The sequence below is a fragment of the Crocuta crocuta genome, unplaced genomic scaffold (assembly GCF_008692635.1).
Source record: "Crocuta crocuta isolate KB4526 unplaced genomic scaffold, BGI_CrCroc_1.0 scaffold147, whole genome shotgun sequence".
In the NCBI taxonomy this organism is placed as follows: domain Eukaryota; kingdom Metazoa; phylum Chordata; class Mammalia; order Carnivora; family Hyaenidae; genus Crocuta; species Crocuta crocuta.
Window position 1 is genome coordinate 1,810,335 of NW_027532594.1, and position 18,437 is coordinate 1,828,771.

Genomic DNA, 18,437 nt, shown 5'->3' on the forward strand with positions numbered 1-18,437 from the left:
CCTCCCCGCCTCCCCGCCTCCCCGCCCCCACTGCCCTGAGTCCTCTGAAAGGCACATGGGAAAGTAAAGCTTGCCAGGTGTTCCGGATATACCAGCAGACCTATTTACAGAAGAACATCACTCTTTTGGTTTTAACAACCCTGACAGCAAGCTGTCACGACGAGAAGACTCCTTGTGATTGCCTGCTCTGTGACTCCTCGTGATTGCCTGCTCTGTACACACACACGCACACACAAAACAAAAAAAGTACATGCAGCATCACTGTCATCCGGTCGAACCCCATGAGGAAACCCCACTTCAGCACCTGCCTCGCTCTCTCCCCTGAGTGTGCTTACTTTGCCAGGGACCAAACCAGTGCTATAAAACTAGACAGGGCTGTGAGAGAGCTCAAAACCTGAACAAGGAAAGTGCAAAAATTTTTTCAGCCAGATTGCTTTTAAGATAGAGTGTGCTCGGTCAGCTGCAAGCTGCCAAGAGAGCCAGGCTCCTGGGACAAATCAGAGTATGTGTGGGGCTGTGGCTACGACAAAAGCCGTGCAGCCAAGTGGGGAAGCAGGAAAAACCAAAACACCAAAATGAGTGTGACCAACTAAAAAAAACTTAAAAAGTGAACTACGTTTACTTTGGGGAAAATCAACCCAGCCCACGGAACACAGTATCACAATTTATATGCATTTTTTTTCTTTTTTCTTTGAACCAAAGTAACAAGTTTTTTTTCATAGGATATAAGACTATACTTTCAGAGTTATATTTTAATTGGATTTAACGACAGCAAACATCACTCTCAGTCTGTTTTAGAAAACAGGTTTTTAATGTCAGATGGAACTACAGATTCTTATTTTATGTTTTTAAGTTAATCCACACTTTGTATGTCCTGATCCATATAGACCAGAGGCTGAATCTCAGGTTATGCCTGTTCACACTAATTTTTTAAATCGACCTAGAACAACAGTTGGTCCTGTCCCCAGAACAGAGATTCAGGGTATAAGATGAATGAGTTTGCTGTTTTAGGCATTCACATTTCCCCATGTTCTAAGCATCTGTTTTACTGTTTTATTCTCATTATGTAATTCTGGCTATAATACAGCATATGAGATTTTCAATAACACAGCATTACATTTCCATTTTCCAAAAGAAACCCAAACATTCATCTGATTTTTAAGCTGAATAACAGTGGTGAAAAGACTCTCTCACCTGGAGATAAAAAGGAAGTAAACTGATAGAAGATTTCAGTGTCCTTCTTCTGACCGCTGTACCCCACAACGCTGCCCACCTCCAGCGGGAAGGTCTTGAGGAGAGCGCCCGTGGCCAGGTCGTGAAGCTGCAGGACGTTCCTCACATCATGGAGGTAGCATAACACCAAAAAGTTAGACCTCACACAAGCTACCCATTCTGAAAAGGGAAGAACAGATAAAAGCTAACTTGGCTTTGGAAGTAATGAGAAGCATACTTATTTCATTGAATGATAGCTCTTGAGCTATTATCTATTGTGCTATGCAGCAATGAGACTTGCAAAGTGATTTTATAATTGGATTTAATCGTTCATCTAGCTCCAGAATATTCCTTTAATAAATGACTGTCTTGTCATGTCTGGAGGAAACAAAATATTCTATGAAAACTTTTGGGATACAAATAGCCCTGGCCTACTTATTTTGTGTCCAGTCTCATATTATAGGAGATATAAGGAATACAAAAAAAACCAAGTCATGATCCACATCTGTTGGGATTGTTTATTTGACAAAAATATATTATGCTCTGGGTATGTGCCAGATACCCGCAAGGCATCGGAGAAACAGGCAGGAAGATGATGTCACTTCTGTCCTTAAGACACAATCGTATAAAAACACAAGTAGTAACATGTAAGGAGAGGTAAGTAAGAAGTTGGCCAGACCCCCAAAACACAAGAGCCGTCAAGCAAGCACTTAGCTACATCTTGAGCATGGGGCTGTGAGACGATGGGTGGCTAGGGTGGTGTCAGAGACAGGACAGTTCTCTGGGGGACCAACTAGGGGCCGGGGGCAGCCAACTCAAGATGACAGCCAGAGCTGGGAACAGAGACAGAAGAGGAAGACAACTGACCAGCAAGGAGGGAGGCAGACTGGTGGAGAGAACAAGTGACATCTTGTTTTCAAGAAGGAAACATCCATTTTCAAGAAGAAAAAAGTCGCTTAGTGTGGGGCCAGTGGAAATGGTGGTGGTGGGTCTGCCAGGGATCTGGTAAGCCAGACAGATGTGAGTTTAGTGCTGACTTAGCCGCTACTACGGAGTTACTGTGGGGACTGAAGGGTGACAGAAATAAAGAGGGTATCAGCGAAGGGTGCAGAACAATGGAGGTATACGGCAGGAAGGAGGGGAGACGAGGAATACCACTGCCATGAGCCTGTCAAGTCAAATCATGCTGGGACGAAGTCTAGGGAGGGAAGAAAAGAAACAAAAGGCGTTTCCCAAGAAGAATCATCAGGATGTGCTAACTGTGGGGAGACGGACAGTCAGGGGGAGGGATGAGTCCTCCTCAACTCCCGGGGTTGCCGCTTCAGTGCTGTCAGTGACCGAGCAGGGACAGGAAGTGAGCTGGGTGACAGGGAAAGGGAGGGCAGGCAGACAGCACTACCCATTTTGGTGTGTAGGAGATCAACTTGAGGTAAGGATGGCCCCTCAGGGAGAGAGACGCTGGGGTAAATGGAAGCAAGGACAGGGTGGCAGGTAACTGCTCAAACATGTGGAAAAGACAAGCCTTTCATGGTGTGAGGCAAGTTTCTTGACATTTCTTACAACCCAAGAAACTAGCAGTTCATGCTTGTAACATTATCATCAATATGAAGAAGACATCGGCCAGAGGGAACCCTTGAGGATCAGCCGGGGCCTCGATGGTGCTGGGTTGTTTGGATTAGCACAGTAAGTGTTTCCGCCAAGTGAGGACGGAAGAACTCTTCTATCTAAAAGTAATCTGCTCATTCTCCAAGGCAATTTTTCTTAAAGTGCCTCAATCAAGCAATATATTCCAGGTGGCCTTAATGTTTTAAAGAAAGTATGGGGGGAAAAACTGAAGTAAATTATTTCTGTCAAAGAATAATCACTCTGTGTTAACTGGGAGCACGTCAGAATTATAAAACAGACAGACTGAATAAGAAAATGACAAGGTGATTTGTAGACTGTCATTAATAAAAGCTCTGACTTTATGGCTATACTTTATGACTCATCTCTAGTTTTAATCTCAATAGGGCATTCTGAGCTAATGATATATAGCATATTCAACAGTGCTTCTCTTTGAATTGATGAGTTCTAGTGAATATTGAAGGTTTCCCCTTTCTAGTCTAAAGAACTTATAACCTTTCAGAAGGAAGATTATAAAAATATATCATCCCCCTAACCCCTACAAAATCCCCAAGCATTGATGTACATCTCATTAGATCTCCAAAGTGAAAAAGGCTGCCACCTTAAGACATACCTAAAACCACTTCTTAGGGACTTTAAAAGGCAGAGAACCCACATGCCTTGGCAAATATTTCTATCTCTGACAGCTTCCTATATGAGGATCACAGGTGCAACCTGACTTGCACCTGAAAAATACCAAGGGCACCTTACATGAGAATTTTCACCACTAAAGGCTCACCTGGACCACCAAATATGACGTCAATTCATGTGGCACTTAGGAAGCATTCACTAAATACTGGCTCCTACTACCCCTGGGCAGACATTCTGTCTCAATTTGGACAAAAGCCATCATGCTACCAATGTTACAAAAACAAGATTCCTCACATAAATAGCCAAACTTCTGTTCCTTGGCTCATGGATCCCTCGTCGAAACATACGTGAGGGTCAGAGGGCGAATGGAAGGCTTTGAGGAGAATGGTGGAGGAATTTCTTTGAAGAGAGTGCCTGCTATGCTCTAAGCCTCTCTCCCTATTAAGGCTTATTAGCTGATGCCTAATACAAACCTGGGAAACTAAAGGGCCTATGATTGAACATCTAGAAAGCAGGCGGAGTGGCCACCTAAGTACTTCAGGGGTAGGGCCCGGGATGTGCTGCTCCTCAAGAGTTGCAGATGTGGGTTTTGCAGGAAAGAGCAGGCATGGAGTCGTTTTGGGTCCTATCCAATAGAACTGGCCATAGGGGTATGGAGACTCAGTACAGAAGATGGTGGTAGGGTACAGCCAGATGCCCAGGGGCGAAGGAGAATCTCAAGCAAACACCCAGAGTATTGCTTCTTCCAGGGCCGAGGGACCCACAGAAACAAGGGCCCAGCAGGAAGCTGTCCCTGAGCCGGTCAGTCGTAATCATCTGCCTGCCTTCCCCTTCTACCCCTAAGCACAGCCAGGTATAATGTGCCAAGCACAGAGCATACTGGCTTGAGCCAAGGGACAAAGAGTTCCTTACTTTTCCAGGATACAAACCTGGACTTAACACTTGTGCTTTAATTCACTGAAAATCACATTATGAACTGCTTTATTAGTGGGGGAGAGGGAGGGAGGCAAACCAAGAGAGACTCTTGAATGCCGAGAACAAACTGAGGGCAGATGGGGTGGGGGGAGGGGAAAGGGGGTGATGGGCATGGAGGAGGGCACTTGTGGGGATGAGCACTGGGTGTTAAATGGAAACCAACTTGACAATAAACTATTATAAAAAAACAAACGAACATATTGGGGTAAGAAAGAATGAGAACATTATAAAAAGAGATCAATAAAACGTAACCACCAAAAAAAAAAAAAAGACTGCTTTATTTTCAACAGAACTGTTTTGCAGATCTCAAAAGTTGTTTTCCTAATTTTATATCTTATACCTTCAAATTTTGGGATGGCCCTAGATTTTACCCTACTCAACCCATTAGCCCAAGTTCACCTCCAATGAGGAAACTCTTCATTCGCTTGAAGGTAAAGGGACTCTCCTTTTGTGTAAAAACCTGTAGCAAAATTAGTGAGTCTTATTCTAATCAAAATAGCTTTCAGGCAATGAATAATTTATAAAGCAGTGTATCATTTTTTGAAAATCACAAAGAAGAATAAAAAGGAACTTGAGGGCACTCTGAAACAACTGAGAAAGAAGGGAGGGTCTCAAGGAGGCTAACGTAGCTCAGTGCACACAGCAGCAACTGCCATGGATTCCAATTAAATATGACAATAGTCTATTCTCTCTCTTTTTAAATGTTTATTCATTTTTGAGAAAGAGAGAGATAGAGCATGAGTAGGGGATGGGCAGAGAAAGAGGGAGACACAAAATCTGAAGCAGGCTCCAGGCTCTGAGCTATCAGCACAGATCCTAAAATAGGGCCCGAACTCACAGCCGAAGTCAGACACTTAACTGACTGAGCCACCCAGGCACCCCGTCTATTCTTTCTTCTAATAAGAAGACTGTAAATCCACTCTGAGATCTATAAAAGGGATAATACAAACAGCCAAAGGTTACTCAGAAGCTAAAAGTGTCGATTCTAAATAGTTTAAAAAGTTAAATGTTACTGATTATTATTAAACAATAACTACACAGAGACAACTGATATTTTTAAAAAACTACCTTTGAAAGCCTGAATTCAGGGGTGCCTGGGTGGCTTGGTTGGTTAAGTGTCTGACTCTTGATTTTGGCTCAGGTCACAATCTCATGGTTCATGGAATTGAGCCCTTGCTATCAGTGCAGAGCCTGCTTGGGATTCTCTCTCTGACCCTCCCCTGCTCATGCACATATGTACACGCACTATCTCTCTCAAAATAAATTTTAAAAAAAGAAAGCCTGGATTCATACTCCCACAATTTTTACAAAGAGCCTGCATGACATGGTACTAGCCACAAAGATGACATCTAGTAAATACTTAGTTGCACTACTTAGATACTTCATTCTTTGGAAGACTGAAGGCTGAAGGTTCCTTGCCTTGTAACACAGCACCAAAGAATGAGAAATGCAACAATTTGTTCACCTTCTCACCAAAACAAAAGCATGCAGTGTTCAAGTAGCATGTAATCTTACCCAAGACATCTTTCTCGTGCTCAGGAACAAGCACTTTCCACTTAGACTCCTCAGGATCCGTGAAGTCGATGTTGATCAAGCGATAGTTGGGCGAATGGCGATTTGTCTTGAACGTGAACAGCGTCCCCTCATTGGTCACATAGTCATATTCTCCTTCAAAGTTGTCAATCAGTTTTACCCACTTCAGGATTCCTGGTGAGAGAGCAAGCATCCCCGTCACCAATCCTGTGTTTAAAATGGTGTGGTTTACGTGTGGGGAAGGGAGGGCATTCTCTGTCCACAGAATACAAGGCAGACAAAATATCTGAAAAGATCTAAGATTTGAGAAAGAGCAAAGACAAATGCAGGGTAAATTTTAAAGTTTTTAAAAATATGAGGAAATCTTTTTCATGGAAAACCTGAAGGAGACTGAAGGACTTCTCTCAGCCCCCTGTCCCATGTAATCTGATAAATCCTCTTCTCACTGAATGTCTCAAATCCGAGCACTTCTTTCTACCTGGACTGCCACTACATCATCGCACATCTTTGTCATTCCTCTTTGCGTCTGCGGTCTACAGTGGTGGTCCCAACCAGGATGATTTCACATACCAGGACACACATACCCATACACACACACCCAGATACACCCACACCCCGACACACGCATACCCACACATGCATACCCAGACACACACATACCCACACACACCTACACATGCACACCCAGATACACCCACCCACACATATACCCACAAATCAAACCCAGATACAAATACAAACACAGACACACACCCACACCCAGACACTCCCCCCCCAAAAGACACACACACATACATCCACACTTTAAATGCCACTTATAAAAATAAAAAATATAAATAAATAAATAACACTGGGAAGACATCTGTTTCACAACATATCAGATGTAGACGTTCAGAGTTCATTTCAAAAGTTTTATAAACAAGAGCTCTATGATTTCTAAACTACTGAAAGGCACTGCCAGATCTTACCTATTCTCTAATTAATCTCCTGCCTTAAATTTCTCAGTGAAATTGCGACATTAATTTGGATAGTTCATTTTTATCAATGAATCTTTCAAGGTGAGTTTACATTGTCTCCTTCATCTCCATGGCATAATATCTTTATATTATTTTTTGTTGAGTTAAATTTATCAAGAAAAATATACTTCCATGGTAGAAAGAAATTTTTTGGGGGTCAGGAGAAACTGAATTAAAACCCCAGCTCCACTATTTCATTGTATGACCTTGAGCAATCTCTTTATTTCTGGCTAAGCTTCATTTTGTCAAGTGTAAACTAGGAAGAGCAAGTAAATTAAAAAATTAAAAAATTATCATAAAGTGATTACTAATACCTACCCCGCAACAAAAACTCAACAAATATTATTTAAAAATGAATGACTAGAATTAAAACTAATAACAAGACAAGGAAGCTAAATAAAATCTATAGCTTTCTAATATGCCAGCAATAACCAGTTAGAAAATATGGGTTGAGGAGGGGCCCTCTCTTACAATAGAAGCAAAATTTATACTTAGGAATGCACTTAACACGGCATGTGGAATCTACATGAAGAAAGCTCTAAAAGCTTCCTAAGAAATCCTAAAACAACAAAACCCCTGAAGAACTGGAAACACATACCATACCTCTAGATGGGAAAACTCAATATTTCAAAGGTGCAAATAATCTCAGGGGAAATCTATAAATTTATCATAATTCCAGTCAAAATTCAAATGAGATTTTTAGGGAATGTGACAACATCATCTTAAGGTTCACTTGAAAGAACACACATGTAAAAACAGACAATACATTTTTCGTAACACTGAGAGGGCACTTTTTGCACCATGATGCTCTGAACAAGCCTCTTCCCCCCACTAGCACCAAACGTAACCATCATCCTGATTTCTACATTAATTACTTTATTTTTCTTTATTCTTTTCCTGCTCCAATATGTACCCATAAACACTGTAGTCTAATTCTGTCTTATCCTTAATCTCATGTATGGTGAAGCCATACAACATATATTATTTTGTGTCTGATGTCTTTCATATGACATTATGTTTGTGAGGTTTTCCTATAATCATTGTTAGTGACTTTTGACTAAATCCCATTGTGCTCAAAGAATACACTGTATGATTCTTAATCTTTTAAAATTTGCTAAGAAAAACATTATGGTCTAATTATATTTCCTTTAATGATTTTTAAATGTTCTTGTGACTGAAAAGAATGTATATTTTGCAGATTTTGGGTGTGATATGCCACATATGTCTAGTAAGTCATATGTTAATCACATTGTCCAAATCCATGTATTAACTGATTTGGGGAGCCAATTTTTTCTATCAGGCACAGAAAAGGTCTGTTAAAAATGTTCCTCTAAGATTGTAGATTAGATTAATTTTTACTTGTATTTCTATTAATTTCTGTTCTCTGTATTTTGAAATTATGCTGTTCAATATATACAAAGTTAGAATTATTATATTTAAATAAAACTCAAACTTTTTATGGTTATGAAGTTTTAGCTTTAGCAATGCTTTTTACTTTTTATTTTTCAAGTCTACTTCAATGTTAAGATAACTATGTCATTTTCATAGTAACATCTTGGGCAAGTTGTCCTCTGCAGAATGACTGGTTCCAATTATGTTGTTTATCACTTCTGAAAAGATTTTCTCTTTTTCATGTCTCTTAACCATTCATGCTTTCCACTTCTTAGTGGGCTGCGTTCTTGGTAATTTCCTTACATTCATGTTCTATTTCATTAATTCTCTCTTTGGCTGTGTCTAATTTCTTCAACCTAGTAACTGAATTTTTTAATGTTAATAATCATATTCTTTATAGAAATTCTACTTAGTTGTCTTCCAATTTGTTTGGTTATTCTTTAAAGGATGTTGTTTCTTGATTATGCTTCCAAGCTTCTTCTTTATTTTTTGTAAAAGCAGCATCACATTGTTTATTTTTTAAAGTGTATTTAAATTTAAAACGTATTTACATTAGGACGTGGTAATTCCACTCTGGTGCTTCTGTTGCTCTAGTTCTCATGCTACTGAGTTTCTTTGTCTGACTTGTGATTTCTTTTCTTCTTCTTCTTCTTCTTTTTTTTGATTTTTGACTGTGAAATGATTTCCCTTGAAACATTATCTGCGGGAATTCTTGGAGGCCTGAGTAAAGTGGCACTCTTCCAGAAAAACTTGTATTTGGCTTCTGTTTGCCAGTTGGGAGGCAACCAATCTGTGAGCCCTTTACGTTAAATTCTTGGCATAAGGATTTTTGGACCTTGGAGGGACAATCAAGACAACCTGTACCCATGTCAGCCTTTCTCATGTTTTAGGAGAATTCACATCCTGCCTCTCCCTCTCTTTCACTAGTGCCAAGGTAAAAATAGGCAGGTTTTCTTCCTACACCTTCCCTTTCCCCAACCTCTTGCTCCCAGCTTCACTACTGGTAGGTTTATTTCTTAATCACCATTTCATTGAGAATATCTCTCATTAGACTGTCCAATATGGAGAACCAGAGGTTTTTATCTTCTATCCCCCTTGCCCTAGGTGGCCATCAGATGGAAACCCAAAGCCCGGGAACATTCCGGAACAATCCAGGATTCCTGCATTCATTTTATCTTTGGTCTCTATGGTTTCACTTCTTTTGTGCCAACTTAGCAATATATTTAGAAAGATATTTTATAAACTTTTTACAGCATTTCAGTTGTTTCAATTGGGAGGTTACTCAGAATATATAATTTGCTGAACTCCCTCAAAGAGAAATCCTTATGATTAATTTTTATAAAGGTTAAGCTGTGAATTCAAGTTTCAATTTTCTTTTCAGTGGCAAACTGCTAACCTCAAAAGCAGGTGACTGCTCAAAGATAACCTCATTTTAATTTACATAAAACAATGCTTTAAAAGGGGAAAAACCAAAAACTATTCCTTAGAAGAATAAGTAAAGAAATTAAAAAAGCCTGGCTAGCAACGCAAGAACTGCAGATAATCAGAAAGGTACATCTGTTTATAGTAAGAATGACGCATCACAATTTTCTGGACTATGACATTTGTAGACACAGAATCTTGGTTCAGAAAAATGTCAGAGTCCTTAAATGGCCCCCTGACAATAAACCATTTCCTGATGTGCAACCTTTTTTTCTCAAGAGTAACCATCTTATGCTTTCTGCCTGAAAAGGTCTTGCAGCCACTGTAGTGATATTTATTATGACCCTAGCCACCTCACCCCCAACACAAAAAGTCACTGAAATATCTACCAAAGGCAAAACACAGTAGAAATTTCCTTCAGGACCTCTGTATAATCAGGAGAGCTTGAAGATGTGTGGCACACTTGTTTCAAATAATCAAGCCCCAGGGAACACCGAAACAACAAAGTTTGTGGTTGCTATCTACCAAATCCTGGAGTATTAACCTGAGTCATAAATAAATACCACAAGTCATAAATTCATTCAAATTTAGCTATGTAGCTGGATTTATACAAATGAGATTCAAAGGCAGCATGTTTAAAAAGGTGTTCACGAAATCCTTTCACTCTCTTGAAAACCCTGCTCCTCGGGGATTTGGCACAAAATAATTCAAGAGAAATTGTATTTTGGTTGAACAATGGGGCTCACTCAGTTTTGTTATTCACAAGTTAAAATGCTATTGATTTAAATGGAAAATAGAAAAATTAATTTAAAAAAGAAACATGGCTTAACTCCCAAACCATCTCACTTTCTGCCAACATTTTCTGAGGTTCTTTTCTTTGTAAGTGGCATTATTCACTCTGACGCCAACAGAATTCAATTCCCAAACTTCTCCACGTTATAGTTAAAATTACTTTTTATAGACCGGGTGCTTGGTGGGAGAATGATTTGTTTGCTGAGTGAAGGTTAGCTTAAAATAAGTCATCTTACACTTTCCCGAGAGCAAACTCATTACTTTTATTGCTTTCTTTGAAAATCAATGGTATTAACTATGTCCCATAGAAAATGTTTTGTAAGCTCTCTAGCGATAGGAGCCACAAAGTGCTTTTATACTTTCTGAAACACTATGCAACGACAATAAGCAAATACAAAGTGAAGTCATGCCCTGAAACTGAGAGGGCAGACACCTTCCTTCCATCCCAGCTGCCTCACGGGGATGGTTAGAATACAGGCTTGGGAGTTTCAAGTGACGGGAGTCTGAATCTTTACATGCCATCAGGAAAGCGAATTGGCCTCACCATCCCGTTTCCTGGGGATAACAGCATGTGCTCCTCAGAGGTTGCTGAGAAGACTAAATGAATGATCTACATTTGTAGCTCAGAATCTGGCACACAGCAAATGCTAAACAGTCAATGCTTACTACTATTCCAAATAATCCCAGCTTCTTCAAATGACAAAAATAAGCTAAATGTGGCTTCTGAACAGCATGATTTGTTAATAGTGAACTTTTAAAATCTAATTTCCATCTGTCACTGCACACAGCTATTTTCCTAGACTAAACCTTTAGAATCGCTCATTGTAAAATTAGAAAAAAAATACTAATTTTATCACTATTACTTATTTTACTTCAAAATTAATGTTTTGCATATTTTTATGCTATCTTTTGATGTTCCAATTCCTTTTGTTTTGCATTCCCACTCTGAAATACACACTATTTTCTAATAACTCCCTGCCTTTCATAGAAGCCCTCCTCGCCTTTTGGTCTGGCTCTTAACACTCACTCAGCTGAGTTTGTGAAACTCTGGACAATTTGTTTGTTTCAAGTTTCCCTGATGTTTATCTCCCCCTTCCACAAGTTTCCCCAATGTTTATCTCCCCCTTCCACACCACTCCTAAAAGATGCCCTAGCCCCATGAGGCATGAACCGAGTCAGCCTTGCCTCAGCTACCTAGAAACAAGAGGTCATGTGCCCTGCATTAGCTAGAGACGGCCGAATGGACAATTTCAGTGTCTGACAAACACCGAGGTTCCTCTTATTGTTATGTGTAGCATGCAGTGTAGATTCATTTCTTATGCAGAAGAGATCCATTTTACATGAATGACATGGAAGCACTAAAACACAGACAGGCTGAGTGCTGAAAACTTCATCAGTCCACAAGGATCGAATTTTCAGCAAAAAAGGAAAAAGCAGAGGGACAGGTTAGTAAAGTCTGGATGAAGTAAGGATAAGCTGGTATTTCCTTACAGAAATCAATTATGTCAGCACCATCTGTCTTTTCTGCCAAACACTTCAGAAATGCTGAGATACGAGCAAAAGACCACTTCGGGCGTGTCTTAAGATGGCTACATGGGCGTGTTAAGTGTGTCATGTTACTAACAAGGACTTTAGACACTGACAGTGCTTTTCACCTAATAATTGCTACCTAAGGATTCTGTTTAAAAACTAACACAAGTTTAAATGCATTCAGAATAGGGCCAAATGGTCAGCGTCTCTTTTGATGCTGTTTACCCTATAAAATAGGAAATAAAGTATCTGAACTTTAACAGAAAAATCAAAGAACCAAAGAGAGAGGAAACAAAATAAAGAAAGCAGAGGGGAAAGGGAGGGAGTTTTGAGTTTTCAAACTGTAGAGATCTCCCAACTGTAGCCTGGACACGTGGGCTGGGCCACAGCACTGCTGATACGCCCTGAAGCTGCGCATGGGCGATCTCTCAGGTACCGTCCAGCAGAAATGACAGCCCAGAGTGGGGCACCGATACATGTGTGCTTTGTAACTAAATATATGACGCTTACACAATCCCACATTTTAGACTGAGACATAATCTATTTGTTGAGTGTGAGACAACGGAAGCAGCCAAATGTTAAAGTAGTAATCTCATACTTTTCCAATGAAAATATTTAGAAAGTTAAATATTTATATTGAACACTAAGATAAATATGCATAAAAGTATGTTGAAAACCATTATTATATACTTAATGTATACATAAAATTTTAATAAAAATTTTTAAAGTCCACATACTTGAAAAAAGAGCAGATCTAAGGCCTGATCTTTAACTATAATATAGAAAATCTGTGAAAATTTATTCTGAATTTAGTTCATAGGAAGTAACTTTATATATATGTTGACCCTTGAACAATGTGGGGGACAGGGATACCGACGCCCTGCACAGTCAAAAATCCACATATAATTTTTGACTCCTCCGAAACTTTACTAAGAATAGACTGTTGACTAGAAGCCTTACTGATAACAAAACCAACCCATTAACACATATTTTGTCACCTTATATGTATTATATATTGTATCCTTATAATAAGGTTACCTAGAGAAAACTGAACATTTAAAAATTCATAAGAGAAAATACACTTATAGTACAATACTGTATTCATTATTAAAAATAACAAAAATCCACGTATAAGTGGACCTGCACAGCTCAGTCTGGGTTGTTCAAAGGTCAACTGCATATTCAAAATAGGATAATAAACTTAGGAAATGAAATATATATATATCATTTTTAAAATTCTTAATTAAATACAGAAAACATAACTATGAAAATCCAGACACAAATCATTTTCTTCCAAGGTTCAGGATGATTAATTTCAATTAATCTGTAGGCATGAATCACATTAAGAATCACAGGAGTCAAGCCCCAGCTGTCTTTTCTACTGCAGAACTATTAAATTGTCATGCCAGCCTGGTGTCCTAAGTGGTTCTTCACTTTTGATCTTAAACAAGGAACAGAAAAAGAGAAGGAAAAATCTTCTGCTCATACAATATACACAACTGGAGAAACACGGTCTGTACTTACTCATCATTCTTAGAGTTTCATAAAGGATAAAAATGTAACTAAAAAAAATTAGAAGGCCAGAAAAATGAAGATTCAAAACGCTTACAGGAAAATGAAAGTTACTGATGAAGAATGGCTTATAAAAGCAGGGCCACCTGAGCCATAAAGAGCAACAACATCATTCAAGACAAGCTGGTACCACCTTCTAGGAATCTATGTGAAAGAAAAGTATTATCTCACATTTGTTAAAATGGTAAAGAAAACTTTACTCAGGACTCCCGAGATAGGTGTCAAGACTACATCAATAAGAGAGACGGAGAGAAAGAGAGAGAGCAGGCTTAACTCCAAAAACAAAAAAGGGAGCTGGGGATTTATAGTCGATGAGCAGAACGGACAGAGGGGTGGTCACTAAGAGGATACATGGAGTAGGGGATGTTTGTTAAAATGACCTACTAGTATTCATGGTGAAGGCAGGTCAAGGTAATCAGATATCACGAAAGGGAGGGATGAGGAATCTGATCAGATATCAAGGGTGATCAGAGATGGAGGGTAGAGGATTCTCTTTAAACTGATTTAGTAAGATTCTTGCTACAACTGAGCTGTGCTGGCCCAACAAAGGAGTAGGAGGCTGAGGAACCAAGGCTGAGGCCTGGTTGAGAAGAGGGCTTAGTCGGATGTCCGACTAACATCCGGCCAAAGACAGACTCCTTGTTATCTGTTGGCACCGTTCAAGGTGCTGGGCACTCCAGGGAACAACACAGACAAGGTCCCTGATCTCATGCAGCTCACACTCACTCACACACAGTGTTGTTGTTGTTGGTTGTTTGTTTTTGTACAGTGAGAGAAAGAAATCAGAGTAGGGGAAAGGAAGAGAAAAGCCAACTGCAGAAGAAAAGGTGTCAACCATGTGGGAACTGTTAGGGCAAAAATCCCTCTTCCCAAAAGAAAGAAGATAGCAACTCAGAAGACGTCTCTGGCAGCCAGCACAGAAGAGGGTGTGATATTCTTTGGAGGGCACCTGCTTAGCTGTTTTGAACACCTAGGAAACTGTACACAAACTTCTAAGGTCTAGATGATATGTGTAGTGCTGTTTCTACACGATGGTGAATAAGGGAAGACAGAGGTGTTACCTGCTCAGAAAGGTCAGGAAAGGAGCAGCCACCAACCTGAACCGCAGTTCCAGTGGAAAGGCTACAGGTGCCTTTCCACAATATGTTCATATTATTAAGTAAAAATACTACACATGTAAATGATGGAAATGAAGTTCTCCAAAGAGAGGCAAAGGGTAACAGGTGAGAGATCAAGCAAACAGAGTGGTGAGCAGGAAAATGGTCAGAAGGTTGGGGAAGAGAAACAGAAATGTACATGACAAAAGTAAATGACAAAGGAATCTAGTTTCAAGGGGAACTCTTTTAACCCTTGATATTCTAAGACTTTTTTTCCATCCTGTTTTTATGTAGTTTTGTTTTCTCTATGTGCTTTTTTCCTATGATACTATATAGCCATCGGCTACTTTTTTGTGCTTTTTGTGATTCTCATTTCAAAATGCACAGGGGCAGAAATGCGACCTAAGTGAGATTATTTAGTTTTTCAGACAAGCAATTCAGCAGTGCCCTAATAAACAAAGAATTAATTTACATGAAAATGCTGAGAATTCTCCCTGCCCTTAAGGTAAAAAGGATTAAAATCATAGCAAAAAGGCTTTAGGTTACAAATTTCAGCAATACAAAATGAAAGATTTCAGAGGTGCCTAAGTGGCTCAGTCTTTGAAGCTTCCTACTCTTGATTTCATCTCAGATCATGATGTTACAGTTCCTGGGATTGGGCCCCACGTCAGGTCCTGGGCTCTGTGCTGACAGCATGGTGCCTACTTGGGATTTTCTCTCTCCCTCTGTCCCTCTCCCATCCTTCCCCCTTCTCTCTCAAAAATAAATAAATAGATAGATAGATAGATAAATAAATAACATTTTAAAAATGAAGGATTTCATAACATTGGATTCAGTTTTCAGTCACTGGCTATTCAAGTCTAACTCATCAAATAGTTAACTGGCACATTTAGCATTTAAGTTAAATGTTAACTATTCTTCCCTTAGTTTAACAAATATAACAAAAATGGGGGAGCAGGTAAGGAAATAGCAAGAAAAAGATCCTTGGCAGTAGTAATGGTTACCAACTGGGCATATAAACCCCCGAAATTTCAATTATCAACCTATATATAATTAGACAATTTCCCACACAGTCTCACACTTAGAGGCATACCTATTTATGTTTTAGTCAATGAAAGGACCTTTCTTTGATTATGAATCTGGTTTTGCAGAAAACAAGTCAATAACAAGATCTGTCTTTAGAGTAGCTTTGATACTGAAGACAACCATTTATTCTGGGACATTCTCAATCTATTTTACAATGTTACCCAAAACCAAAGTGTACTGATTCCAAATCTTCTTCTTTGAGGCAAGAAACAAAGGAAAAAAGAAAGGAGGAATCCTTGAGATACTACTATATGCCAGAAACTCTGCTAAGCCCTGTCCCATACCTCTTCATTATTCCTCACAATTCCTCATGAAGTAGGTATTACTTCCACAACTGTAGTCATAGAAATAATGGAAACATTGAGAGAAAACATTCCCATCCCTGGCTCACCAGCTATTTAGTTATGGAGCTGAGACTGAAATTTAAATCTGATTTGAAAGTGTTCTGGTTATTGTTTCAATATATCCAACTATAATTAATAGGGGTATTTAAAACTTTTTAATGATCACCATCTCAATCTGCTGTGCTTCCTGTTATAAACTAAATATACTTTACTTAATGTCTTCAACAATTCAAGTCATATATAGTACTTGTTTCTTTAAATAGTCATAATCCTATTATTGACTCATAATGAACAATTAATTAAAAAAACAAAAAAAAACAAACAAGATCTCTCTGATCTTGTCCTATGCGATTGACTTTGAACCCAAGCGTGCAAATGGATTTCCATTTCATTATATTAGCACTGGCCAATCACTGTAACTGTCAAGAGCTTTCAGAATCCCAGAACTGCCATGCAAAAGAGTAACTACTCTGAGGTTTATATTACCCACAAATTTAATGCTAGTAAAGCAGTAATTTAAAAAAGATGGCAGGCTTGGCTACCTCCAGAATTTAACAGCTATTAGTGGAAAACATTCTCCAGTGCGTTCAGTATGCATATCAGTGTACGAATCAACAGCTTCAAATCCACCTATCCTATTATTCACTTCAAAGTCTATAGGATATCACATGTTTTTCTAAGTGCCTCAATGAATTCCAAACACTGGTCATTTTAGTAACCTTATTAGAAAATGAAATCAGGTTAGCATTATAAAACTTGTTTGCTCTATTCCTCTCCATGTGGCTTTCTGTGAGGTCACTGTGACGGTCTTTTTGAAATGTCAACTTGGCTAGGCTAATGTCCTGAGTTAATCAATCAAACACTAATCTAGGTGTTACTGTGAAGGTATTTTGTAGATGTGATTAAAGAGCATGATCAGTTGACTTTAAGCAAAGGAGACTATGCTAGATAATTCAATCAGGTGAAACACCTTCTAGTGGAGCCAGGCTTCCCAAAAGGGAATAAATACTACCTGCGGACAGCAGCTGCAGCCTGTGCCTGAGAGTTCAAGTCTGTTCTTCCTGAAGGCCTGCCCTATTAATTTCAGACTTAACTAGCTAGTACCACAATCACATAAGCCCATTTCTTAAAATACAGGTCTTAATGTAGATCTCCTACTGGCTCTGCTTCTCTGGTTAAACCTTGACAGACACCTTCACAAGCCATCAATAGCTCACAAATACAAAATACCCAGGGATAACTTTAACAAGTAATATGTGGTTAGGGAGCATGTGGCTGGGTCAGTCAGTAGAGCATGAGATTCTTGATCTTGGGGTTGTAAGTTCAAGACCCACATTGGATGTAGAGCATACATAAAAGTTGCGGGGGGGTGGGGTGGGGACAAGACCAAGAACAAAATACATGGTTCCACTGAGAGGTCTAATACCAAATAAATTTATAGGTTTACGCACAGTCCTGTCAAACATACATCTGGATCATGTTCAGATCATGACAAAATAAGCTTAAAGTTCCTCTGAACGTATTAAAAAGAAAAAGAGAGAACTTAAGAAAATAATAATTGCTAACATTTGCTGAATGCTTACTCTGCACTGGGTTCTTTACCTAAGTTGGAAAAAACCACCTAAGAAGCGGAGAAGACAAGGTAATTCAAGGATAAGATCAAATTGTGAGGGCAGGGCAGGACGTGGCTTATTTTGTAAATAGGGTCTTCCTATCTGAATGCATCATAGTCATTTATGATTTTTTAGATGCTTCCCTTTTATCTCCTTCATGTTCCTCCAGGGCTTGAGTGTCTGGAATTCTATTTGTGATGGCCTGGTGAACCTCCAAACTGTCCTCCTTCCAGAATCTCAGTCTCTGGGTCCTATAGCCTGTTCTCTAATTCCTCAGTAAAGAGGCAATGATAAATCGAGGGATAAAAAGTATGTAAGGTGAAAAAAAACCAGATAAGGACTAAGGGATCTGGAAGAAAACGGTTTCCCCCAGTTCTGCCAGCCCTTGTAAGTTTCACTCAACGCATTACTATTATTAAAGTGGACACAACAATCCAACCTCAGTGTACCAGGAAGAAATTCTCTTCTCCATATTTAGAATAAATTAAGCAATCTGTGTTTTTTGTAACATATATCATTTAATAACAAGTCTATCTAATAATTTGAAGATATAACAAGGTAATAAATAAAAAATGAAACCAGCACTCTCTAGAGGGAGAT

At 39.1% G+C, this 18,437-nt stretch overlaps 1 protein-coding gene across 1 annotated transcript in view; it reads right to left on the reverse strand.

The window, feature by feature from the left end:
* Positions 1–18,437, reverse strand: part of PREP (prolyl endopeptidase) — a 115,743-nt gene that overhangs the window by 49,112 nt on the left and 48,194 nt on the right. Inside the window, exons 8-9 of the mRNA XM_077780038.1 lie at positions 5,956–6,147; positions 1,195–1,392 (exon numbers count right to left, since the gene is read on the reverse strand). Coding sequence (XP_077636164.1) covers positions 1,195–1,392; positions 5,956–6,147 — 390 coding nt within the window. The remainder of the gene's footprint in view (positions 1–1,194; positions 1,393–5,955; positions 6,148–18,437) is intronic.